Below are 27,213 nucleotides of genomic sequence, written 5' to 3' on the forward strand. Positions count from 1 at the left end.
CTTTTCCCCCAACTCATCCACTAAATTACAGAGAAAATGGGGGAAAGGGAGCCTGCAGGTAGCTCTGAAAAGGGAGCAGCGTCCTACAACGGAAACCTAGGGTGGGACGGGGAGGGATGGGGAGGCAATGTACTGGTAATTCCTGCTTTATCATCATGATGGGGATTGGTTTTTGAGCAAATCATGCAAGTTTCAGATTGTTCATTCCAATGATCACTCCTTCATTCATAAGTAATTACTCTCGAGCTTCCTTCTTCTCCCTCACAGAGAATGGGAGAGGGTTAGCCATTAGAAAACTACTATTTTAAAGAGCACCTCATATAATCCTCCTAACCACCCTGTGAATTAGGTGTTACTGTCACCATTTTGTTGATGAGGAAGTGGAGGCTCTGAAAAATTCATTGCCAACGATCATAAACCTTGTATGTGGTGGAGCCAGGACGTGAGGCCAGGTTCGCCTACCTCCAGTGTCCACACACTTCCCCCTGTGCCTGGGGGGAGGGAGCCTGGCATCCGAGTGATCTTCAGGACTCACTGCATTCCATCGCCTTGACTTGAGGCAGTCAGTGGTGAGCCATTAGCAAGAAGGGAGTTGACAGAAACCAAGCCAGTTGTCATTCGTTGAATTTTTTATTTGAACATCAAATAGATTGAGAAAATTGTTTACAGGTGCTTGAGCATCCCACTGGACTCCTTACTTTTTAAAGGTGCAAAAGAGGTTTACAAGTGTGTTTCATTAAACAATGCGAAGCTGCAACAAAACAGAATCACATCAATAATAGTATGCATCAGCGAAAAGGCATATTAAACCGTCAGACACAATTTGGCATATAAGCCTTTTCCCATAAAACAAGAGCTCTACATTGAAGAATATGCTGTGCACAAAAAGCATTGTATATAAGCTGTGAGAAACATAAACTGGCATAATGTCACTTATTAATTCAAGTCTCTATGACCAATGACCTCTCTGTGAATGCAAAGGGGTCCACATCTCAGGCACCTGCTCATGGGGCTGGATGTTGTTTCCAGGGTACACAGCTCTGTACAAACACACTGAAGATGGGTTTGGAACATGGCAGCATTTACATATTTAAAAAGTTCAGGCACATTTGGATGCAAAAAAAAAAAAAGAATAGAAATTTTTCTTGAACCTCTGAAAGACAGTGCAAAATTGAAGTGCCGTAATCAAGGCAGCGGTTACTGAGAAAACAATTATAAATGACATAGAAAGAGGTCACACTCACTTTAACCCAAATGAAAAGGAGATGCAGTTAGAAACAGAGGAATCACACTAGTGAGAAGATGAATATTTGGGACCACAGTTTAATTCATTTGCTCCAGTTGAGAGTAAGTTTTCAGGGAGTTTGCCTAGGAAGTGTGCAGTGTAATCTGGATCATCCTCCCCAGACTTGCACCGAAGGGAAGCAGGATAGCCTCAGAAACTACTATACGACTCTATCTGCCTTCCAAATAACTAGTTTCTCAAAGCAGATTTGCCTGTGAATATTAGCTATGACTGCGGCCCTAGTGATCATTCCCGGCATCCACAGTCCATCTCAGAGTGGGAAAGTATGAAGAGGAAAGGATTTGGAATTGGTTTCATGTAGGGGTTCTCTAAACCAACAGCCTAACTCAATGGCCATTTCAGTGTCTAAGATTTTAATGCGAGAACACCTTAATGTGATCGAGAGTAAATTATCAGGAAGCCCCTTATTTGTTCAGCCCCCAAAAGGCATGGGATATGGCATGGTTAGACGGCCTTGCAAGGCTCAGAGGAAACTCTAACCAATGACTCCATTTCCTTTGGGGCTGGATTTTGCAACCTCTGTAGGGTCTTCTCTTTGGATGAACTAGCCTCTCTGATGGTTGCATGACAGCATTCCAGAATCTTTACGGCAAGCCCAGAGCCAGGCAGCGGCCAAAAGAAACACAGACCACTAGCTAGCTATTTCTTAGATGGTACCGCGGACGATGCTTGCTCTTCCGTAGAACTCCTGCTGCCATTTTAGAAATGGTCATCATTCGCAGTTCACAGGGCACTAGAGGAATACAGAAGCCTGGTTCATACCCCAGGTGCCAGTATCCATCTGCCTCAAAATACTTGCAAGGCTCTTATTACTGTATTTCCCACTCTTGAAATTCCTGAACCTACTTCCCCACCCTACCCTAACCCCCAGGTTGATTATATCTTTCAAAACTTAAATTGCCTCGGAGAGGGCGGGGGAGGGGGAGATACAACATGTTCCCTACCCCCAACAGCAGTATCAGCTGCAAAGTGTCAGCTGTCCGTTAGTGGCACTTCAAATAAGAATAAAAAGAGTTTCTAAAATTATTTGAATTTTCCTGGGCTAACATTCCAACCGTCTGGTGTTCTCTGCCCATTTCAAAGGTAGTAGTATCTTTAACATGAATACAAACACATTAGATGAACAATGTAAAACCCTCCACTTTATTATTGTTTGGATTTAGCTGGTATTACATCATCTATAGTACTAGAATTTTTTTGTCTGTTTTTATTTTTTTAAAAGAAAATCTAAGTATAAACATTAAAAAGAACCCACTGACCCATTAGGTACTGTCCAAAAATATTACTACTGATATTTTGGTAAAGCAAAATTAGCTGCCCTGAATAATTTTCCTTTGCAGGCATAATCTCTGCTACATAAGATTGTCTATCATTCGATATCCAACAATAGGCATCTGGATTAGTGCTATTTTGTCTACTGTGGATATAAAAGTTGATATGAAATGTGATCTTCATTTAAATGAATAATCACCAGGCCCTACGCATCAATGACTGCATACGTGACAAGGTAGCTATACAAAAAAACTAAATATTTTTCGTTGGTTTTGCACGTTTAACCCAGTCAAATGAAATCCAGAACGGAATTACTACATTCAATTGTCTGATAAACAAGCATTGTAATTTCAAAAAAAATATATATTATGCTATATAAGGTGCTTCTTAAACAAAACAACAAAAGAATTATGTTCTAAACACATCCTTACTGCAGATACACAAAACTGCCCCTAAATTCAGATGCACATATATGAAAAAAACTTCTCTATTTTTTTATTTTTTGGCCCTCCCAGGTTCCTAGTCCTTTGGTGCTCGCTTACTAAGTCATCAAAAATGAATGAAGTCCACTTTTTGGAACAGGCATCCCAAGGGAAGCCCTAGAAGATCGGCTGGGTTGTTGGTAACACATCACCTCTCAGCGGGGTTTGAATCATACACAGTGAGGTCACCGGAGGAAACCAAACTTACTTTTTGGCTGAGAGGAAGAGATAAACCCTAGTTGCTCTGGAGAATCAAAGGCCTAGGAAAGGCTGCCCTGCGGCTGGACTGAGCCCTTCTTGTTTAGCCTATAGGGCAAAGGATTCCTATGGCCCAATTCTAGTCTCGCTCTCTTGGCTTATGAAGTTTAATGAAATGAGCTTTGGGGTACTTTTTTTCCCCAAGGCCAAACCCTGGTTTTTGGATGAGCTCTAAACAACCAAGAGCACGTGGAGTCTGACCCGGTCCCCGGCAGCCTGAGTAGGGAGCCTCTAAGCATCGCCCTCCAGCCCCACCCAACAGTGTGCTGGGCCAACTGGAGGAACACAGCTGTCTACTGCTGCTCCTTCCAGTCAAGGTGGCGAGAAGAGGAGGGGTGCCCACGGGTCCCAGGGCAGCCCCACAGTGCACACAGGGCCTGCCAGGGGCACTCCTGGACAGAGCTACCGCCTGTGGCAGGGTCACCGTGAGCCTCTCAGTTTTATCCAGTTTCTACCCTACTTTCCTCCTGTTCTCTAGTATTTACAATAATCATGCACATTTACTATTGACCCAAGTGCCCCAGGGCTAAAAGTGTCACCAGGATGCCTATTGATTTAAACTGCCCTTGGTCATATGCTGGGCACTACTACGTGTGATGAATTCACCCTCTGTGTAAGTTACACACCAGGAAGATCTTAGCAGAGCGCCCTCTGCTGGTAAGTGTGAGACCACACAAGACTAGGTCCTGAAGCTGATACTCAGCAAGTCCTGGGGGGAGAAGGCTTTCTTTCATAAATTGAAAACAAAAAACAAAACCCCAATAATTTATCCCTCAAAAGGAAACTGGTCTATGTGGAGGTGACTTAACTGGGATCAACTTGCTGTTTTCCATAGGTCCATGGGAAGCAAGAATCAACTGGAACCCACGACCTGTACAGTGTTCTCAAAAACCAGTGGAAGAACATTCAGCAAATCTGAAGGTGCAGTGTATTAACTTGACAACGTTTTGACAATTAGGGGACCTCCCTTCTCTGTGGGCATCTTGTATTCCTATAGGGCAAATGAATGGACAATCACTGAATATTCAGCTCCAGCCATGCAACAGAGCAAAAGCTTTAAGGTATTACTTTAATAAAATGATATGTTACTATAGGAATACAAGACGATGCCATAATGAACCCTTGACCTAGCTTTCTCCCAGTCAGCAATTAAAGGAGCCACTTTCAAGTCTTTCCTGGGGCTTTTTCTTAGATCCATTAAAAAGCATTTCACAGAGATGAAATGTCCACTCTGCAGGTCTGGGTCTCAACAAGTAGCTTAAATGCACAGTCACCTGAGTCCCAGCTCATAGACTGAGTTCAGTCATGAAAAGCTACAGAATCCTCACGCTTAGTAATGTAGCAAAAGGAGAGAGAGAGAGAGAGAGAGTCAAAGAATTTAGCCCTGGAATCCCTTTGGCTGTTCCCAAAAGAAGGAGTGCCACTAAGAACTGAGCAAGCAAACAAATGGCCGCTCGTATTAGAAAGCCACGGTGGTGGATGCATGCTGGAGTGTGCGGAGCGGAACTCTGCTGTCGTGATGCATTACGTGGGTACAATGCCGCAGGGATTCTCAGGACCTTGGGGTAGGCTGCGAGCTCTCAGGCCGTGGTGGGGCAACTCCCTGCCTCCTCGGTGATGTAATATGCTTGCAAGGAATGTGATGAAGTTGAGCCCGCGGTGGCCAGCTGGCTCTGGTTCATCTCCTCCACAGGCGCACCCCCATGGCCGGCTGGGGCATGCAGGCGGTGGGCATCCAACATCTCCAGCAGCAGGTCGTAGAGAGGCACCACGTTCTTGCACTTCATGCTGTACAGATGCTCCATGCCTTTGTTACTGCGGGGGGGAAGACACAAAGGGGACCACTTTAGAGCATCCCAAGCTCCGGGGCTGCTGCAATGCCTAAGGAGGGGAAGTAAGGGAAACTCCAAAGACACCTGCCTATCAATTTTTCTCCCTGTTTAAAGAGCCATTTCAGGGTTTGCTATCCAGGTAACTTCCTTCCCCTGACTCAGATGAGGTTCTCTTCCCCTCTATTAGCATTACATCTAAAAAGAGACCAGAGACGAGACAGCCGTGTAGGAGGGAGTTTTTTAAAATGTGGAAAACAGGTCAAGAAGTTGACTTGCTTCAGACTTTCCAGGTGTTTGCCATTTAATCAGAATAAAATCTAAATTTCTTTCCAGGCTCTACAAGGTCTAAGTGATGTGGCTTCTGCCGACCTCTCAGAGCTCCCCCTGCCTTTCTCCCCTAGCTCATGTTCTTTCGCCACGCTGGTTTTTGTGCTAGAAAGAAAAACAAAACTGAGCTTTTTCAGAGAGAGCTTGAAGAAACTGAGCGCTTTACGTCCAGACTCAGGTAGTTTGCACTTGTTGCCCCTCTGCCTGGGAGCTCTTTCCCCAAACCTTCAAGTGCCACCTCCTCTGAAAGGCCTTTTGCTGCCACAGTCAGTGACCTCAAGACACTACGGCTTTCGCTGTCCTCTTGCGTTTGCTCTGTTTTCCTCCCAGCGCTAAGACAACCTGAAATTCCTCTCTGGACACACGCAGGCTTATTCTTGCCACATTCGCACACACCAGCACACAGGGGGCAAGCTCCGTGAGGGGCAGCGATGTGCCCATCCTGCAGCAGCCTACAGCAGTGCCAAGAATGTGCTAGATGCTCAGACAACATGGGGCAAATGGACACAGGGAAATGTAGGCAAATGGCATTTCTTCTTTTAACCTCTGTCCTCCCTGTCTTCCCCCAGCCACAACTCTGCTCTTTCCCCACCACACCACCAATGGAAAAAATATAGAACAACTCTTAGCAATCTTGAGATTTTTTGAGAAAGAATTGTGTATCCTGAGGAGATAGGACCAAGAGAGTGTCCTGGAAAATATTCGCAATTTTTAGTAGGGGAAGAGTCTGCACAAGTTGGAGACATGCCATGAAAACACGGCATCAGACTATTCAGGTCTTACAACACCACAACCTAATTACATATCTAAGTGGGGGGTTTTGTTTGTTTGTTTGTTTTTCATTTAAAATGCTGTTAATGTTAAATGCCGGCTGGACCTCACACTGTCTTGCTCGTGCAACCTAATGAATCACATTTATAGTCACATGAAATCTGGTGTTAAGTCCTCTGAGTAACAACATATGGCTGGGGCCAAGCTTAATAAAACAGAGTTCTGTGATTTAGACTGGCTGTAATAAGGCACCAAAACATTAGTGTGTGTGTGTGTGTGTGTGTGTGTGCGCGTGCGTGTGCCCCAGTGAGAGAGAAAATGCTCACAGCTTTCAATAGAATAGCAGCTTCTCTCCAGCCTTTCACACAATTCCAACAAACTCTAGAGAGCTCTCTCACTGCGGCTGCCCTCCACCATACGTTGCCAATAAAACTACCAGACGCCTGTAAATTTAGTGCAGATATGTCAGGGTATTAAATAATTAGGCTTGCTACTGCTGAAAAGCAGTTGACAGATTTGAAAATTCAGCAATTCCTACCAACAAATAAAAACCTTCATCTGCAACATGGTTTCTACAACATCTTTGAAATTCCTAGCCCAGAGTAAAAGCTAATACATTTCTTCAAGGGGAAGTTTACTCTCTCAGCCAGGAAATCTGGTTAGAGGATTGTTATTCTGACACATTCCCTGCTTCCCTCTTTGTAATATTCATAAATATAAACAGATGGGAAAGGACTGGAAATGTGTACTCTGAATGCAGTCCCCCACTCTACCTGGCCAAGGTGAGTCCTCCGTTTATGACACCAGGTACGCAGGGAATCCCTGAGAACAGAGACTACAATCACTCTCTCTCAAACTTTGCCAAGTGGAAGTCATCAAATGGGAATTTTGAATTCATAGGGTAGGGAAAATACTCAAATAATTCTCATTCATCCATTTACTCACATATTCATTCACTCAGCAATAATGTTGTGAGCCTACACAATATGTATGACGCCATCTAGGGGACTGTGGGGGAAGACAGAGAAGAAAGATACATTTATTTTCTCAAGAAGCTATCCATTTTCAAGATCCTCTCCAGAGAGGGTGATTCTTGGGACTCTGATGGGACAAGCTTCTTGCCACTTGATGCATAATCTCAAGGTTTGAAAGCCCCTTAAAAACTGAGCCAACCCTCCAGACACCTGGGCCCTTCCCTCACAGCCACTAAGAAAAGAAATTTCGTTTTCATTCCTACGGTCTGGGTGTAAGCCCAAGGTCATATAGACTTCATCACACATGGGTACCTGGTCCCTAGTATCATCACTTCACCTCATTTTTATGGCCTTTCTGGAGTAAAGAATTTTTTCTTTCTCTCTCTCTCTCTTTTTTTTTTTTTTTTTTCCTCTACTTTCTTTCTCTCTCCCCCACAGGCTGAGCTCTGTTCATGGGAATAGTATCCACTAAGCCTCTGGCCAGCCACTTTACATGACTATTTGAAATGGAAATGAGACCACTTTCTCCTTTTGGCACAGAAAGGCTCCATTTCCTTTGCTAATATCCTTCCTTAACTCCTATACAAAATATTTATTGAGTGGTTCCTGTGCTAAGCCCTATGCTAGGTGGTATTGGGTACCCAGGGTATCCAAGGTGGGTTGTGGTAACTGCCTCACAGAGTTTAAGGTCTAACTGGGGCAGAGAGAAAAATAAAATGGGCAGCAGCAATCAGGAAGAATAGGGTGCAAATCCCAACTGGGTGAAGGGTCAGGAGACCCTTTCTGAAAAGAATATCTAAGCCATGATGGATTAGCTTACTGTTCACAAAAATCCATTCCCTGTGCCACGTGCCCCTGATCCTGACTTTAAGCCTCATTATGTGATTTGTTGGCCAGTGGAACATTAGTCGATGTGACTCAGCTAAAACGTGACCATGCACTGCCCTTGCAGGCTTGCTTGCTTGTACCTCTGCCATCACGATGAGAAGAATATGTCCCAGCTAACCTGCAGGTACAAGGAGACTAAAAGACACATGGAAGCAGAGTCACCTGGCCAACCTGGAGTCTCCCAGCTGTGCCCAGCCTCCATCAGCTGTCCCACAGATGTGGGAGTGAACCCAGTGGGGATGGACAGAGCTGCCAGCCAATCTGCAGCTCACCCATGACTAGGAGAACAGTCGTTTATGGCCAGAGCTCAGACTCTCAGGAAGCCCTAGAAAGTTAAGTAAGGGCTAGAGCACAGAAGTTATATAAGCAAAATAAAGGGACTAGAGCAATGGGAAGCTATTTTAGGGTTTTAAATAAAGGCATGACATGAGGAGATGTGGTATGAGATGGCCACTCTGGCTCTGGTGTGGAGAATGGGTTAGGAAGGGTCAAGACTGAAGGCAAGGAGGTGCGGGAGGTGGCCACTGCAGAAATCCAGAAGGAATGATGGCTTGCATGCAGGTAGCAGCAATGAGGGGTGGCAAGGAGGGATCTGAGAGGAATGGAGGAATCAGTGTTGACTCTCTGTGAGGCGTGAGGCATAGGGACAGAGGTTCTCTCAGAATTTCTAAGTGTACTGGGGGGAATGTGGTACAGGAACCATAAGGGATGCACCTAGGGCCTTCAGAGGATACATGTGCTCATAGACTGTCCTTGCCTGGTAGGACAGAGTGAACCACCAAACATTGCCTTCCTCCCTCAACCCGCACCCTGCGCACCCCTCCCCCCATGAGACCTTGTGTGGTCTTCCAACTGAGTGCAAATGTCATGCCCTCTAGGAAAGCTCTCGAAGGCCCGCCCCGTGCCCTAGACAGATTTCCGTCTCACCTCCCTTGCCCTCTCACGTGCCAGGAACTGCGCCAAGTGGGCTATCTGCATTCAGGCATCAGCACTTTCCAGCCCAGCGGTACATGCGTGGGGGCTGGTGTTCGTTACGGGGCTCCTGTGGGGAACCCGAGGGTGCCTCACCTCATGTGCCTGATGTGGGAGAGGATGAGGAGGAGCTGGGCCAGACGCCGGTGCTGCTGCTGCAGTGTGAGGCCCGCCTTGGCCATCAGATGGATCAAGGTGTCTGTGATCTTGTCCAGGACACGGTGGATATGGTCCTTCTCTTCCAGAGACTTCAGGGTGCTGGACAGAAATGTGTACACTCCTGAATGTGCAGAGAGAGAGTGAGACAGAGAAACTCAAAGACGATGAGGTCTAGGAGACGGGCAGTGTGCGCGGGATAGGACACCCGGCCGGCGCCTTCCCCCCACCCACAGCAATGGGGAATTTTGGGACCCATTTGATCTAAGCAACTCTACAAAATTCCTAATCAACATACATGTCTGAGGGCACTGAGAAACCCATCCGGCTTCCGGTACATGAGCCAATTTCCAGGCTTTGACAGCAAGATTCCCAGGAAAGGCACTGCTTGCCTTGGGGCAAACACTAGCCCCCCACTCTCTGTCAGGTCTGACCCCAACACAAAATCTCCCATTAACGCCCACAACAACCCTGTGAGAGAGGCATTATTATTCCTTTCCTCAGGAAGAAACCGAAGGGCAGAAAAATGCATCAACCTGCTAAGAGAACTCCCCAGGACAAAGCAGAGCTGGGAATGAAACCCCACGTGCTGACTCCACACCACATCTGGTCATTGTTATGGAGACTCTCAGAAGACATGTGCCACTCTGGTAAGATGCCCAGAGAGCAAGAATGATTTGTGCAGTGATTGACAGCTCATTTTTCCAGGTAGGATCTAATTTGCTGTTACGTTTCAGGTCAGGCTTAGGGCCTTTTCATCCTCAGCTCAAAGGTTTATGATGAGGGTGGGGAGGTGTAGAGGACCCTGGGAACTGCTGTTTTTCACTGCCAGGCTGTTTGGTTTTGGGTTTCTTTCCCCAACCCCCCCCCCCCCCCCCCCCCCCTCCCTTTGTTCTGGTGATAGACCCTACTTCCTGGGCCACAGGACAGAAATTAGACAATCAGGTCACTCTATTCTTTGGGACTGTATTAGCCCTGAGTTAGACAGTCAGAGCTTTTTCTGGGATTGTACATGGAAGTTGTGAGACAGAAATTCTTCCCTGTAGGTTGCTGAGCTTGAGGGGTAAGAATACCCCTTTCAAGTAGTGGCCCCTTCCCTGACCGTGGGGAGCTTTCACCTGCCGAACTGAGCTGAGCAACAGGAAGCAGAGGTGGAAGGTACATGGCAGTGGGGTGCCGGGGCAGGGGGAAATCTTGGCTCCAGTCACGAGGTCCTACCTTTACATTGTTTTCCTTTGACCTTGGAACTTCCATAGTATCCTTTCTAACATATGAATCCCCAAATTCCCTTCTTGCTTAAGATAGTGTGAGTGGGGTTTCTGTCCCTTATAACTGAAAGAATGTGACTATTTGAGTTGTGAACTCAGCCCCAGGACCAGAGGAAGGTGAGTGAGAAAGAGGTGGGAGGTATTCAGAGTAAGAGGAGGACAGGATGGATCAGTCTTGTCTTGGGACCATAAGGATGGATTTCCTATCAAGTAAATACTCCAGAAATAAGCTCCAACCTGCTTAATCATACCATGTTACAAGATGCAGATGATGCTATATTTTTCTCCAGATGATGCATTATGTATTTAGCAACACTTCTTTCAGTCTCAACCTTATTGAGCCCACCAGCCCTCATAAAGAGATTTCTTCTCATCCCCTCCCCTCTAGTTCCTCACTGGTACCTTCAAATTAAGGCCCCCAACGCTATGAATCCCTGACTCTATACCGGTAATGTGGTGACAAGTCACTGCTCACAGCGCAGCCCGTAGGTTGGGGATGGGGAAGATACCTCCACCGTGGAATTCACAGTAAACAGAGTTGTAATGGCCCAGAATGGAAAATGGCTAAGCTTTAAAACAAATACAACAATAACAACAAAACCAGGATGGTCAGGATCTTGGCTTACATGCAGTTGAGTAGACTAATGTAGCTTTTGGTACCCAGGGACCCTTGGATCCAAAGCAAATAAACCACAGAACGAGTAAGCAATAGACAGGCAGTGAAATAAGAAAGAAATTGCTGGATTCCTTTACCTATGTTCCATGTGAACTGTTGATAGAGAAAGAATGTGTCCATTAGAAAAATGGGCAACTGTCTAGTGGCCCTGGGGTTAGCATGCAGGTGATGGATAGTGGGAATAGTGGTGCACCCATGGGTTGGAGGTCAGAGGCACCTCCGAGCTCCTCTGGCCCTACCTCTCACTTCCCTCTCTGTCATCACACACATCCGAGCCTCACATCTCCGGAGGCCCTGCATCTGGCTGGATGTCCTGGGAACCTCCCAGGCCACAGAGCTGAGTTAATCCAACTTGGATGATGCCTTTTCTACCAATTTCCTTTTTTGTCACCACTGGGGATGCTGGCCTCACTCACCAATAATCCTGTTCTGGTTCAAGGGAACCAAAGACATGAGGAGCAAGCAGTTTCAAGGTGACACCCAGCCACCTTGCTCTTCCTCCATGTGAGTGCACACGTGGATTCCTTCCTTTGGCAGGCTTTCACTTAGGACCTACTGTGTGCGTGCGCTATGTTACTTAATAGGGATTCCAGCCTTATTTTAAGTGTTAATGTTTTAAGTGCAGATATTTCCTGTGGAGAAAGAATTTTCTTAACACTGACTCTTGGGCTGCAGGCCGTTCTCAGAACAAGCCTGTTTTTCTAGTCCTGGATGAAACCAATACAGCTTATCATTTCATCCTTGTCAACAGTTGCCTCCTAGCTATGTAAATATACTCTGAAATAAAAATACTGTCCTGTTGAAATGCCAATAATTGACAACAGCAGCCATCATCCTTTTGGGCTTTTCTGGCAAAATGTGGTCCATGTTGGCTGCCTGTCACCTCTAAGGAGACGTTTGTGAGAAACAACAGAAACCCAAATTCCCAGAACGCTTCAGGTGTTCCAGCAAATACAAAACTGGGCTGCTGGTAATTTCCATATCCCAGGTGGTCACGGCTGCACCACTGTGCCCAGCAGCCCAGAGCCAGTGATCAGACAGTGAGGGCCTTCAGAAATATTCTTGCAACAAGGCTGGCTTTGCAACTCTCAGAGATACTCCAAATCCCCAAGATGTAAAAAAAAACAATCTGGATGTCATTATCCAGTCTTAAAGTGTTATTAGCAAATCTGAGCTTCTACATATTCTGAATCTTGGCCAATACCGGGAGATGCAGGAAGAGTCTATGGAGAAATCTGATGGTAGAAAAGAATGGTAGAAAAGAAGCCACAAGGACCCCCCATATAGAAGAGATCTCAATTCAATCTTTCTCACTCTCTTGCTCTCACCGACTCTTGATTCCACTCTCTTTCTCTCCTCTCATTCTGCTTGGATCCTTTCGCTCTTCCTTCTTCCTTTTCTCTCTCCACCCCATAGGAATCCCCCTCTACCGCCGTCACTTGTCCAGACAATGGAGTCTTCCAGAAGCTGGAGGAAAGCAGGAATGGACACTGAGGGCATGTATGCATGTGGCTGTGCCCAGAAGGGAGCACTAGCACAACCAGGCACTGCCCGCACTCACAGGTACATCTGACTCTTCCGAAGGGAATGGGAAGTGCCGAGGCCTATGGCTTAGCAGGTGCTTCAAGACAAATTCTTCAAACAAGGACACATGTTTTCTTTTCCAAAAGGAAGAATGTGACAGTAAACCCTGGGAGAACCCTTCACTCTATGGCAGTTTGACCAAATTAAAAAAAAGATTTAAAGGGTAAAGGTAGCAAAGGAAATTCCTCAAGCCCACAGTGGTAAGTAGTCTGGGCCAGCAAGCTGTCACCCCACTTGCATCCAAAGGGACTTCTCTTTCTATCCTGTTCACCTAGCAATTAATCCGCAAGGTCAGCCTTTAGGCCTTTAACCCTAAAGTAAGCAAAGAGCACATCTGCTCAGAAATGCCTTCGAGACTGACAGTTTGATGAGCACTCCATTTGTTTTGTGCTTTACCTACGACTGCAGTTCTTCCTGGCGATCGTACTGTTCCCTGTGGGGTTTTGGGACAGTTTGCGGTTGCTACAGCCACTTAATGGGAGAGACCTGTTGGATGTCCTACAAGGTGTGGGGCAGTCCCAAATGATGAAGGATTTTTTTCCTTGAATGTACTAATGAATTAATCTTACTACAAATAAAAATTTTGTCGTGAAAAGTTTTTACAAGACTGTACACAAAAAGTCCAGTATGCAGGCTGGCCATATAGAAAGGGAAGCTTAAATGGAATACCTTTTCTCCATATTTTTAAATAATTTATTCACTTGTTGCAGCCAACTGACGGTATTACATAAGCTTTCCAACTATATGGTTAGTTGAATGATTTCAGTGCGGGTGTACCAGTACTACAAAAGAAACATAACTGGTTGCAATACAGAGAACAGATTTAAGATTCTCCTTCTAAACAAAATTAGAATCAACTATTCAACAGTAGACATCAATGAAATATTGTGTTATTGCCCCTATGTGTTTTTAAATAATTTTGTGGCAAAATAAAAAATCCATTTTGTGAAAAGTACATATTAAAATTATTTTGGGGTTCTTGTCTTCTGTCTTGGACTGACATTGTCTCCAGAGGTTTCCCACAGACTTCTTGATCACCTCTTATATGTATTATTGTTTCTTTTTTCCAGTTCATCATCTCTTCTCCATTGCTTATCCAAAGGATATGGTCTCTAAGGCCTTTTTAAGTTCTATATACTGAATATCTGCCTTGAAAGTTATGAGATTTTAAGATAGGATATGTTTCATATGAGAGTATATTTCCAGTATAAGAACATACAGTGACTGAAAGAGAAGGTATGAAAAAAGATTTTCCATGCAACTGGAAATGAAAAGAAAGTGGGTATAGCTGTACTTATATCAGAAAATATAGACTTAAAAATAAAAACTTTAACTAAAGACAAAGAAGGGTATTACATAACAATAAAAGGGTTAATCCAACAAGAGAATATAACATTTGTAAATATTTATGCACCCAAAATAGGAGGGCCAAAATATATAAAGCAGATATTAACAGACCCAAGGGAGCAATACAATAATAGCAGGGTACTTTAACAACCCACTTACATCAATGGATATAGCATCCAGGCAGAAAATCAGTAAGGAAGACCAGCCTTAAATGACACATTAGACCAGACGGATGTAATGGATATATACAGAGCATTCCATCCAAAAGCAGTAGAATGCACATTCTTCTCAAGCGCACGTGAACATTCTCCAAGACAGATCACTTTTTAGGCCACAGAACAAGTCTCATTAAACTGAAGAAGACTGAAATCATACCAAGCATCTTTTCTGACCACAGTGGCACAAAACTAGAGATGAAGTAGAATAAGAAAACTGGAAAAATCACAAATACGTGGAGATTAAACAAAATGCTACTAAAGAACCAATGGGTCAATGAAGAAATAAAATACCTTAAGATGAATGAAAATAGAAATACAACAGTTCAAAATCTCTGGGATGCAGCAAAAGCAGTTCTAACAAGGAAGTTCATAGCAATACAGGCCTACCTCAAGAAATAAGAAAAATCTCAGATAAGCAATCTAACTTCACACCAAAAGAAACTAGAAAAAGTAAGAACAAATGAAGCCCAGTGTTAGTAAGAGGAAAAAATAATTAAGATGAGAGTAGAAATAAATGAAATAAAAACTGAAACAAACAATAAAAAAGACTAATGAAACTAAGAGCTGCTTCTTTCTTTTTTTTTTTTTTTAAAGATTTTTTATTTATTTATTTGACAGAGAGAGAGACACAGCAAGAGAGGGAACACAAGCAGGGGGAGTGGGAGAGGGAGAAGCAGGCTTCCCACTGAGCAGGGAGCCCGATGTGGGGCTCGATCCCAGGACCCTGAGATCATGACCTGAGCCGAAGGCAGACGCTTAACGGCTGAGCCACCCAGGCGCCCCAGAGCTGCTTCTTTCAAAAGATAAACAAAATTGACAAACCTCTGGCTAAATTCACCAAAAAAAAAAAAAAAAAGAGAGAGAGAGGGCACAAATAAATACAATAAAAAATGAAAGACAAGTTAAAACTGACGCCACAGAAATACAAAGGATCATAAAAGACCGCTACAAATAATTATGTGCCAAAAAAATTGGACAATCTAGAAAAAAATAGATAAATTCCTAGAAACACACAGTCTTCCAAAATTAAATCATGAACAAATAGAAAATCTGAATAGACTGATTACTAGTAAGGAGATTGAATTGGTAATCAAAAAATTCCCAACAAACAAAAGCCCAGGAAGAGATGTTTTCACTGGTGAATTCTACCAAACATCCAAAGATTTAATACATATCGTTCTCAAAATCTCCAAAAAATTGAAGAGGAGAGAATGCTCCCAAACTCATTTTAAGAGGCCAGCATCACCCTGATACCAAAACCAAAGAAATCACAAAAAAAAAGAAAGAAAGAAAGAAAGAAAAAAAATTGCAGGCCAATATCCCTGATGAACAGAGATGCAAAATCCTCAACAAAATACTAGCAAACCAAATTCAATAATACGTTAAAAGGACTATCCACCATGATTAAGTCGATTTATTTCAGGGATATAAGGATGATTTAACATCTGCAAATCAATCAATGTGATACACCACATTAACAAAATGAAGAATAAAAATCATACGATCATCTCAATAGATGCAGAAAAAGCATTTGACAAAATTCAAAATCCATTTATGATAAAAACATTCAACAAAGTGTGTATAGAAGGAAAGTACCTCAACATAATAAAGGCCATATGCCAAAACCACAGGTAACATCATACTCAACAGTGAAAAGCTGAGAAAGCTTTTCTTCTAGTATCAGAAACAAGACAAGAAAGCCCACTCTTGCTACTTTTTTTCAATGTGGTATTGGAAGTTCTAGCCATGGTAGTTAGGCAAGAAACAGAAATAAAAGACATCTAAATTGGAAAAGAAGAAGTAAAACTGTCACTATTTGCAGATGACTATATACATAAAATACTAAAATCTCCACCAAAAAACTGTTAGAACTAATAAACGAGTTCAGTAAAGGTGCAGAATAAAAAATCAAAATTCAGAAATCTGTTATGTTCTATAAAAAATTATCAGAAAGAGAAATTAAGAAAACACTCCCATTTAAAACTGCATCAAAAAGAATAAAATTCTTAGGAATATATTTAACCAAGGAGGTGAAAGACCAGTAGTCCGAAAACTTTAAGATACCAACAAAAGAAATGGAAGAAGACACAAATAAATAGAATGATATCCATGCTCATGGATGGTAAGAATTAATATTGTCAAAATGACCATTCTATCCAAGGTAATCTACATATTCAATGTAATCTCTACCAAAATCCCAGTGGCATCTTTCACAGAACTGGAACAAATAATTCTAAATTTTGCATGAAACTACAAAAGACCCCAAATAGCCAAAGCAATCTTAAGAAAGAACAGAAGTTGAGACATCATGCTTCCTGATTTCAAACTATACTACAAAACTATAGTAATCAAAACAGTATGGTACTGGCATAAAAACAGACACATAGATCAATGGAACAGAATAGAGAGCCTAGAAATAAACACATGCATACATATTCAATTATTTTAAAAGTAGCCAAAAATATACCATGGGGAAAGAACAGTCTCTTCAGTAAATGGTGTTGAGAAAACTGGACAGCCATAGGCAAAAGAATGAAACTAGACTACGATCTTACAGTATCACCCACAAAAATTAACTCAAAATGGATTAAAATTTGAATGTAAGATCTGAAACTATAAAACTAAAAGAAAACATAGCCAGTAAGGTCCTTGGCATCAGTTTTGGTGATGAATTTTTTGGTCTGACTCTAAAAGCAAAGGCAATAGAAGCAAAAATCAAGTGGGACCATACCAAACTAAAAAGCTTCTACACAGCAAGGAAAACTATCAACAAAATGAAAAGACAGCCTATTGAATGGGAGAAAATGTCTGCACACCATATATCTAATAAGGGGTTAACATCCAAAATATATGAAGAACTCAACTTAAAAACAAACCAACAATCTGATAAGAAGTGAGTCGATAATCTAAGTAGACACTTTTACAAAGAAGACATATAGCTGGCCAACAGGCACATGAAAAGATGCTCAGTATTGCTAATTATCAGGGAAATGCAAATCAAAACCACAATGAGATAACACCTCATACCTATCAGAATGGCTATTATCAAAAATATAAGAAACAAACAGTATTGAAGAGGATGTGGACTGTGCAGTGTTGGTAGAATGTAAACTGGTGTAACCACTATAAAATAATGCAGTGATCTAGTTTCTTTTATTGCAGCTTTCTTTTTCACTTCCTTAGAATGTCACTTGCAATATGCCAGTTTATTGTTAGATTCAACATTCTTCGTTGATAAGAGTCCTATGAATAAAATAAATATGAAGATAAAGCTTTATTCTTTAGTGTTAGAAATATATCTAATAACTAGCCTCATTAGTAGAGCAATGTATTAAAACAATGTTTTATATAAGAAGTGTTTATCTTCAACACCAAATACCTATCTAAATATATCAATTACTATTTATAAAAAGAGCTTTCAAACACTCCCCAGAATATTCTTTTAAGTATGTCAGTGAAGTAACTTGTTATTTGAACATTGTTTTAATCATTATAAAACACTGATTACTGTAAGTCTTCTTGATCCTGTGGTATTGGTAAGAACCGGTAGGTTTGTATCAAATAAAGGTATATTCACTAAGGACTTGGCAGACAAAATTAACAATGTCAATTTAAGTTAATAAAAATCTCCCAATGTGAAAAAAAAAAAACATAGTAGGGAGGTTCCTCAAAAACTTAAAAATAGAACTACTATGTGATGCAGCTATTCTACTTCTGAGTATTTATCCAAATACAATGAAGACGCTAATTTGAAGAGGTATGTGTGCCCTTATATTCATTGCTCAGTCAATAGCCAAGATATGGAAGCAACCTACATGTCCATCGATGGACAAATAAAGGTGTGGTGTATATAGTGGAATTCTACTTGCCATAAAAAAGGAAATCCTATAATTTGTAACATCATGGATGCACCTTAAGGGTATTATGCTGAGTGAAATAAGTCAGACATAAGAAGACAAATACCATATGATTTCACTTATATATGGAATCTAAAAAATATAATACAAATAAAACAAAACAAAACTCATAGATATAGAGAATAAGTTGGTTATCAGAGGGGAAGGGGGTTGAGGGTGGGTAAAATGGGTAAAGGGGGTTAATTATATTGTGATGGATAGTAACTAGACCTATTATGGTTCTCACTTTCTAGTGTATACAAAGGTTGAATTACAATGTACACCTGAAACTAATGTAATTTTGTCTCAATTTAAAAGAATATATGTTTCTGTACATTTCTGCTCATATTCATCCTGTGTCATAACAGATGGAATTACTTTGACAATACATATAATAAAGCCCAGCTCATATTATCTTATTTCCTCATTATTTTTTGCATTTTGACAGTCTTTGGTTTTTCTTGGCATGTTTTTACTAAATCAGTCTAATTGATTTCTCTCTTCTTATCATATAAAAATAAGTTTGGTTAGTTGTTAATTTTCTTATTCTAGGTATCTATCTCTACCTGTTATTTCATATGCCTGTACTTCTTATATACAAAAGCTCCTGGTCAGGGAGCGCCTGGGTGGCTCAGTCGGTTAAGCGTCTGCCTTTGGCTCAGGTCATGATCTCGAGATCCTGGGACAGAGCTCCACATCAGGCTCCCTGCTCACTGGGGAGTCTGCTTCTCCCTCTCCCTCTGCCCCTCCCCTCTGCTCATTTTCTCTCTCTCTCTCTCTCTCAAATAAATTTTTAAAAATCTAAAAAAAAATTCCTAGTCATCTTATATCCAAACATTCATTGTAGATAGGTACAAGCATTTTCCTACATTATGTTTTCTACTGTAGTCAACTCACTATATGAGTTATAAAATCACATTGATTTTTTAAAAACTATGTGTATAGATAAACCAGTATTTATTTCATGTCAGCATGCTCAAAAGGATATGTATTTTTTATTAGACTGCTACTGTTTACTGGCAATGCTATGAGATTTTTTTTCTCCAAAGTCTGTGATTCTCAAACGTGGTTGTCTCAGAATCTCCTAGGGAATTTTCTAAGATACAGCTGCCGAGGTTCCACCCAAACCTGCTGACTGGAAGCTGAGGGTAGCATTCTGATATCTGTGTTTTTAAAAAACTCCCATTACTGGGAAGGGAGCAGAAGGGAGAGGGGTGGGGGATGGGGTGACCAGGGGATGGGTATTAAGGAGACACGTGTTGGGATGAGCACTGGGTGTTATATGCAACTAATGAAATCATTGAACACTACAACAAAAACTTACGATGTACTATATGTTGGCTAACTGAACATAATGAAAAATTAAAAAAAAATTTTTTTAAATAAAAAATAAAGAATTTCTCTTTCTGAAAAAAAAAAAGAAAAATACCCCCAAAAGCCTCCCCCACTGGTGAGTCTAATGCCTCCCCAGGATTAAGAGCCATATGATGACCATGGGTTCTTCATATTCTGGCCGCTGAAATGTAAAATCTTGAAAACATGGACTACATCTTTCTTCTGTGAAGAGTACCTTATCATAATGCAAAATGACTTTGAAGATAGCTTCTCTATGCGTTTCCCTGCCATGTGTGGTCCTCCTTGCCTTTTTTTTGCCCTTCTGGCTAGCTGGTTGGAATGAAGATAATTCTTGGAAAGACCTTGGAAAGCACCCAATCAAGACTGTGGAGCCTTCATCATCCTGAGTCCCTGAATGGTACACTACTGAATTGGAGAAAGGGGCTCCAACACTAGCCTGTTCACGCACCCAGCATTATTAAGTAAACAAGAAATAAACCTCTATGTATTTGAGCCATTATGCATTTTGGAGCCTATTTGTTAGAGAAGTTGTCTGACTCTAATGCAGGATGAGAAGTATTTTATGGTTTAATGACTAAATAAATGAATTTGTATTACAAGAGATAAAGTCACAGGGATGTTTTGCATATCTCCTTTTGTTGCCATTTTTCCACATTTCTAAGGCCTCAGGTTTCTTAGTTTACTTAGAAGTTATTTCTATTCCCAAATGCCAGTATTGCCACATTTTGTTATGGAAACCATGATCTAGATTCCACCCACCTCACTATCTCCTGTCATGCTAACCATTCATTCTAGATACTAGCATAGTTGATAGCAACCGATAAGTTAAAGAACCGAGGGGCAAGTCCAGGACATGGGAATGTTTAATTAATTATGATTGAAAGATGCAGCTCCCAATATTACTAAGTATTTAAAAGTCGCTCTATGCCATGCAGGAACTGACTATTTGTTTTATGAATTGAGCAAGAGTATTGCTTTGAGCAGTATTTATCCATAGGTAGGAAACTCATCCTTCTACTGATGTGATTATTTACCTGAAAAGTGAAAAACCTGTTCATAACCTAATCCTTGAACAAGATTTACTGTTACACTAGTATTTGTAAAATCACATAGTCATTCAAGTCCTCTTCTAAGTGGTCTCAAAGTGAGAGGGATCACAGTGAAGAGAAGTGTTCTTGCCAGAACCCAACATGAGAACACGGTAGTCCATCTGGCATCACTGTGTACTCATGAGTACCCTCTTGGCACAGATGACTACAAAGATATCATATGCTAATGATTCAGTGATATTTTCAATTTAGTATAATTTTTAATGAAATCTAGAAATCCTAAAATGTAAATACTTTGTATGTCAATATTTTCAAGCTGACTCAAAGGACAAATCCCTTAATGACTTCAGATGGTGAAATTGATGAACTGATTAAAGTGACTTGAGAAGAAATCTTAAATGTACACTTTTTAAGAAAATAATTTAAGTGCCAGCCCTGTGTCTCACTTTTTTATTGAAGTATAATTGACATGCAATATTATTCTCAGATGTAGAACATAGTAATTTGATCCTTACATAGATTATGAAATGATCACCACAAGTCTAATTACCATCTGTCACCATGCAAAGTTTTTACAATATTATTGACTATATTCCCTGTGCTGGATAATTACATCCCTGTATCTTATTTATTTTATAACTGAAAGACTGTACCTCTTAATTTCCTTCACCTATTTCATCCATCTCCCCATTCCCCTCCCCTCTGGCAACCACCAGTTTGTTCTCTGTACTTATGACTCTGTTTCTGTTCTGTTTTGTTTGTTCATTGTTTGCTTTTTAGATTACACATATAAGTGAAATCCTACAGTATTTGTCTTTCCCTGACTCCTTTCACTCAACATAATACCTTCTTGGTCCATCCATGTTGTTGCAAATGGTAAGATCTCATTCTTCTTTATAGCTGAGTAATATTCCATTGTGTGTGTGTATACACACCTACACACACACACACACACACACACACACGTATCTCACATCTTCTATATCCATTCATTTATGGATGGACACAGACACTTGAGCTGCTTCCATATCTTGGCTACCACAAATAATGTTCTGATGAATGTAGGGGTGCATATGTCTTTTTGAATTAACATTTTCATTTTCTTTGAATAAACACCCAGAAGAAGAATTGCTGAATCATACAGTAGTTCTATTTTTAATTTTTTAAGGAACCTTCATACTATTTTCCACAGTGGCTGCACCAATTTACCTTCCCACCAACAGTGCACGAGGGTTCCCTTTTCTCCATATCTTCTCTAACATTTGTTATTTCTTTTCTTTCTGATAATAGCCATTCTGACAAGTGTGAGATCGTAACTCACTGCGGTTTTAATTTGCATTTCCATGATGATTCATGATGTTGAGCATCTATTCTTATGCCTGTTGGCCATTTGGATGTCTTCTTTGGAAAAATGTCTGTTCAGGTCCTTTTCCCATTTTTTTTTAATTGGATAGTTTGGCTTTTGCTATATATCTTGTATATCTTGGATATTAATTCTTTATTGGATATTTCATTTGTAAATATCTTCTTCCATTCAGTGGGATGTCTTTTCATTTTGTTGATGGTTTCCTTCACTGTACAAGAGCTTTTTAATTTAATGTCATCCCATTTGTTTATTTTTGTTTTCTTTGTCCTTTCCTGAGGAGACAGATCCAAAAAAATAATACTAAGACCGATGTCAAGGAGGTTATGGCCTATGTGTTCTTCTAGGAATTTTATGATTTCAGGTCTTATATTTAAGTCTTCAATCCATTTTAAGTTTATTTTGTATAGGGTATAAGAAAGTGGTCCAGTTTCATTCTTTTGCATGTAGCTTTTATATATTAAATTGCAGTTGTGGGGGAGATTGGGCAAAATGAGTGAAGGGGAGAAGGAGATACATGTTCCCAGTTATGGAATGAATAGGCCACAGGAATAAAAGGCACAGAATTAGGAACATAGTCAATGATAATATAATAGTGACGTATGAGGACAGATGGTAGCTATACTTGGATGAGCAGAGCATAATGTATAAACCTGTCGAATCACTATACTGTACACCTGAAATTAATGTAACATTGTGTGTCAGCTATACTCAAATTAAAAAAATGGCAGTTTTTAATTTTTGTAGTAAATTGGATCCTAACCTTATATCTTTTAGGATAAATCCATTATGGATCTATATTGTGCTTAAAAGCCTTATTTTGGTTAGTTGTATCTGTAAAGTATAAAGAAAGAGCCAGGGTTCTGATTTTCCTATTCCTCAAACAGTCAATTACTAGGGTTTCTGAGGTCAAGAAGAAGATGTTCTGAAGGGACATTGATGGGAAATGTGCAGCCCATCTATTACAGAGGGATTTATTCACAAGGTTCCATGCAGAACTCCTAGTCCCAGTGAGCTGGCCTGGTCTCAGAAGGCCTTGAGGGCTTCATTTTTTTCTCCAGAGAAGGTAGGCCAAAACAATCTGCATAAATTCATTTCCCTGGACCTCACTTTTTCTTGCTTGGCATTTCAAGGGCAATGAGCAGCAACACAGAGCAGGAAGCAACTTTTACACGCTGGAGCAGGCTGTATTTTCCAAAGGTGACCACAACAATATTTCCCATCCAGCATGCTTCTCTACAACATGATGCTGGCATGCCTCCCCTAGAGATGTCTGAGCTATGCCCTCCCTTGAGTCTGGATGGACCCGTGACTGGCTTGTAATTTTAAAAAAAAAAAAAGGACTGGAAGGAATGCTGTGTGACTTCTAAGGGACTATCACACAAGGCCATGCAGCTTCTGCCTTGTCAGCTGGGATACTGGCTTCTGGAGCCCTTGCCACCTTCTAAGAGGTGCAGGGCACCAGGCTGCGGGGGAGCTACGAGCAGAGACCACAGATGATAAGCAGCACCTTTATTGACAGCTCCAGCTGATGTCCCAGCTGACAGCCAGCATTAACGGCCAGCATGTGAATAAAGACACCTCAAGATGACTGCGCCGGTAACCATCCAACTAACCCCTACTTCATGAGTCTCCCCATCCGAGGGATGGTGGAAAAGTGACAAGACACTCCCTCTGTGCCCTCGCCAATTTCATGACCAAGAGAACCCAAACTTTTTTTTTTAACCTGTTTTGGGGGTAATTTATTACCCAGCAGCAGTAGGCCAAACATACCTGGATATCTGCACAACATACCCAGAAACGAAAATGATCCAGAAATAGGCAGATTGGAGATTGGACTCCTGTGCTGATGCATCATGAAATGAAACTACATTTGAATACTTCCTCTTCCACATTATGAACACTACTGCCTATGAATGCCTTAATCTAGCCCTTGACCTTCACCCGTGGTATAATGGCAAGGGCCTGAACTCATCCTATCAGATACCGTGTGCAGTTAACAATTTTCTTTGGAAGCCATTAGCCCTGACCACTGCCCAGCTTATTATCAAAACATCTGGATCTTCTCCTAACTGGCGACCCAAAATATCTGCATCTGGTTTCTCACCAGAGAATAAAACACTCCGAGTTCTTGGTTACATTATCCTTATCAAGCCTTAATTGTGAGAAATAGAGAGAGATTCGCCCAAAGGAGAGTTTTTATGCTAAAAAACTGGTCTATTTACTTTTATTTTTATTAAAAGTCTGTGAACCTCATAATGGAATGTGTTCTCCTCTATGCTTTGGTCAAGAGAAGGAAGTTTAGAGCCAAATTTGTGGCCCGCTCCTAAGAACTGTACAGATGTACTTCTGTGTGCTGATTTGACTCCTGGATTTATTATTTCATTCACTCTATTTTCCTTTTTTATAAATTTTGTCAATTATTGGTTTACTCCCTTTGCATTGCATGAAATTTTAGGAAGCTAGTTCAAATATTCTGTGGAAGAAGCAATCTATGCATCAAGTAATTCAAAAGACATCCCTCCATCTTCTGCCAAATCAATAAACAGTGTGAGTGTGAATGAAAATGCTTATAAAATATTCATCTGACTTAGCTTCAAAGCCAGAAAAAAAGTGCCATATGATCTAAGAATATATAATAGGCTGAAATGCACAAGAGCTCATCCCCCCAAATTGAACAGCACCGCTTGAATACCTTGCAATGTTCAGCACTGGTTGCTCAACCTTCATAGATGAAGGTTGCACATTCTTCATTCTGATTTGTATGTTTATCTCCAGAGCCACAAGGTTTCAGATATACTTTTCACCTAGATATAAAACTGAAATGGCTGATAGTTCTCTCCGATTATTTTGGAAAAGATAATTAGCATCAAAAATTACTATTTTGAAGAGACAAATGGGTAGGGGGATGGCGTCTCTGGTTCTTTAGGTTTATCAGTTTCGTCATTTTGAGTGAACACGACAGTAGATGAAAGTTATATTGATAAAGTGTCAAATGACTGCGACAGGTTTCTCATTTTTCCTTAAGGAGAGAAAGGTTATATTACATTGCAAAAAGGAGATGCAGAATTCCAGAATTATAGATTTAAAAAGGGCCTTAAGTTCATCTAGTTCAGTAGTTTTTAAGCTATTTTGAGAATCAAAACCTCTGAAAAATGTGAACCTCATATAAAACCCTCACATATAAACTGGGTGAAGTGAAACTTCAAAAGCAGGAAAAATGAAGGAAGGGGGCTGGATCCCACTCACTCAGCCTCTGCTCCTCCACCAGAGTCTCCTTCTAGAACACAAGTCTTCAAGCAGAAGAACATTTAAAAACCAATGATCACATCGTTGCAAATGGCAAGATTTCCTTTTTTTTGATGGCTGCATAATATTCCAGTGTGTGCGTGTGTGTGTGTGTGTGTGTGTGTGTGTGTATACACACCACATCTTCTTTATTCATTCATCTGTTGATGGACATCTTGGCTCTTTCCATAGTTTGGCTATTGTGGACATTGCTGCTGTAAACATTGGGATGGAACTAGAGGGTATTATGCTAAGTGAAATAAGTCAATCAGAGAAAGACATGTATCATATGATCTCACTGGTATGAGGAATTCTTAATCTCATGAAACAAACTGAGGGTTGCTGGAGTGGTGGGGGGTGGGAGGGATGGGGTGGCTGGGTGATAGACATTGGGGAGGGTATGTGCTATGGTGAGCACTGTGAATTGTGTAAGACTGATGAATCACAGACCTGTACCTCTGAAACAAATAATACATTATATGTTAAAAAAAAAAAAAAAAAGAAGAGAATAGGAAGGGAAAAGTGAAGGGCAGGGAATCGGAGGGGGAGATGAACCATCAGAGACTATGGACTCTGAAAAACAAACTGGGGGTTCTGGAGGGGAGGGGGGTGGGGGGATGGGTTAGCCTGGTGATGGGTATTAAAGAGGGCACGTTCTGCATGGAGCAATGGGTGTTATACACAAACAATGAATCATGGAACACTATATCAAAAACTAATGATGTAATGTATGGTGATTAACATAATAAAATAAAATTTTTAAAAAATGATCACAAAAGAATGAGAAGGCAAGCCACAGACTGGGAGAAAATACTTGCAAAAGACATACCTGATGAAGGACTCTTATGCAAAATATACAAAGAACTCTTAAAAGTCAACAATAAGAAAATGAACAGCCCAATTTAAAAATGGGCCACAAAACTACAACAAATAATATTAAAATTTGCAAGGAACCAGATAAGACCCCAAATAGTGAAAGCAATCCTGAGAAAGAAGGAAAAAGCTGGAGGTATCACAATCCCCGATTTCAAGATCGACTACAAAGCTGTAGTAATCAAAATAGAAGGGTACTGGCACAAAAACAGACACATAAGTTAATGGGACAGAATAGAGATCCCAGAAATAAACCCACATTTATATGGTCAGTTAATCAATGACAAAGGAGGCAAGAATATACAGTGGGGAAAAGACAGTCTCTTCCATAAGTGGTGTTGGGAAAACTGGACAGCGACATGCAGAAGAATGATACTGGACCAGTTTCTATCACCATACACAAAAATAAACTCAAAATGGACTAACAACCTAAATGTAAGACCTGAAACCATAAAAATCCTTGAAAAGACTACAGGCAGTAATCTCTCAATATCAGCTGTAGCAACATTTTTTTTAGATATGTCTCTTAAGGCAAGGGAAACAAAAGCAAAAATAAACTATTGGGATTACATCAAACTAAAAAGTTTTCTTTTTCCACAGCAAAGGAAACTATCAAGAAAACAAAAGATAACCTACTGAATGGGAGAAGATATTTGCAAGGGACATATCTGATAAGGGGTTAATATCCAAAATATATAAAGAGCTTATACAACTTAACACCAAAAAAACAAACAATCTGATCAAAAAATGGGCAGAGGACCTGAACAGACCTTTTTCCAAAGAAGACATCCAGATGGCCAACAGACACATGAGAAGATGTTCAACATCACTAATCATCAGGGGAATGTGAATCAAAACCATAATGACATATCACTTCACACCTGATAGAATGGCTAAAACCAAGAAGACAAGAAACAACGTTGATGAGAATGTGGAGAAAAAGGAACCCATTGTGCACTGTTGGCAGGCATGTAAATTGGTACAGCCACTGTGGAAAACAGTATGGAGATTCCTCAAAAAATTAAAAATAGAAATACCATATGATCCGATAATTCCA

General features: G+C 40.9%; 1 protein-coding gene across 1 annotated transcript in view; it reads right to left on the reverse strand.

The window, feature by feature from the left end:
* Positions 1-215: 215 nt before the first annotated feature.
* The window catches only part of ESR1 (estrogen receptor 1), a 265,211-nt gene continuing 238,213 nt past the window's right edge, over positions 216-27,213 (reverse strand). The window contains exons 8-9 of the mRNA XM_032407648.1: positions 9,179-9,362; positions 216-5,133 (exon numbers count right to left, since the gene is read on the reverse strand). Coding sequence (XP_032263539.1) covers positions 4,899-5,133; positions 9,179-9,362 — 419 coding nt within the window. The 3' untranslated portion in view covers positions 216-4,898. The remainder of the gene's footprint in view (positions 5,134-9,178; positions 9,363-27,213) is intronic.

The sequence above is a fragment of the Phoca vitulina genome, unplaced genomic scaffold (assembly GCF_004348235.1).
Source record: "Phoca vitulina isolate PV1807 unplaced genomic scaffold, GSC_HSeal_1.0 scaffold9, whole genome shotgun sequence".
NCBI classification, from domain to species: domain Eukaryota; kingdom Metazoa; phylum Chordata; class Mammalia; order Carnivora; family Phocidae; genus Phoca; species Phoca vitulina.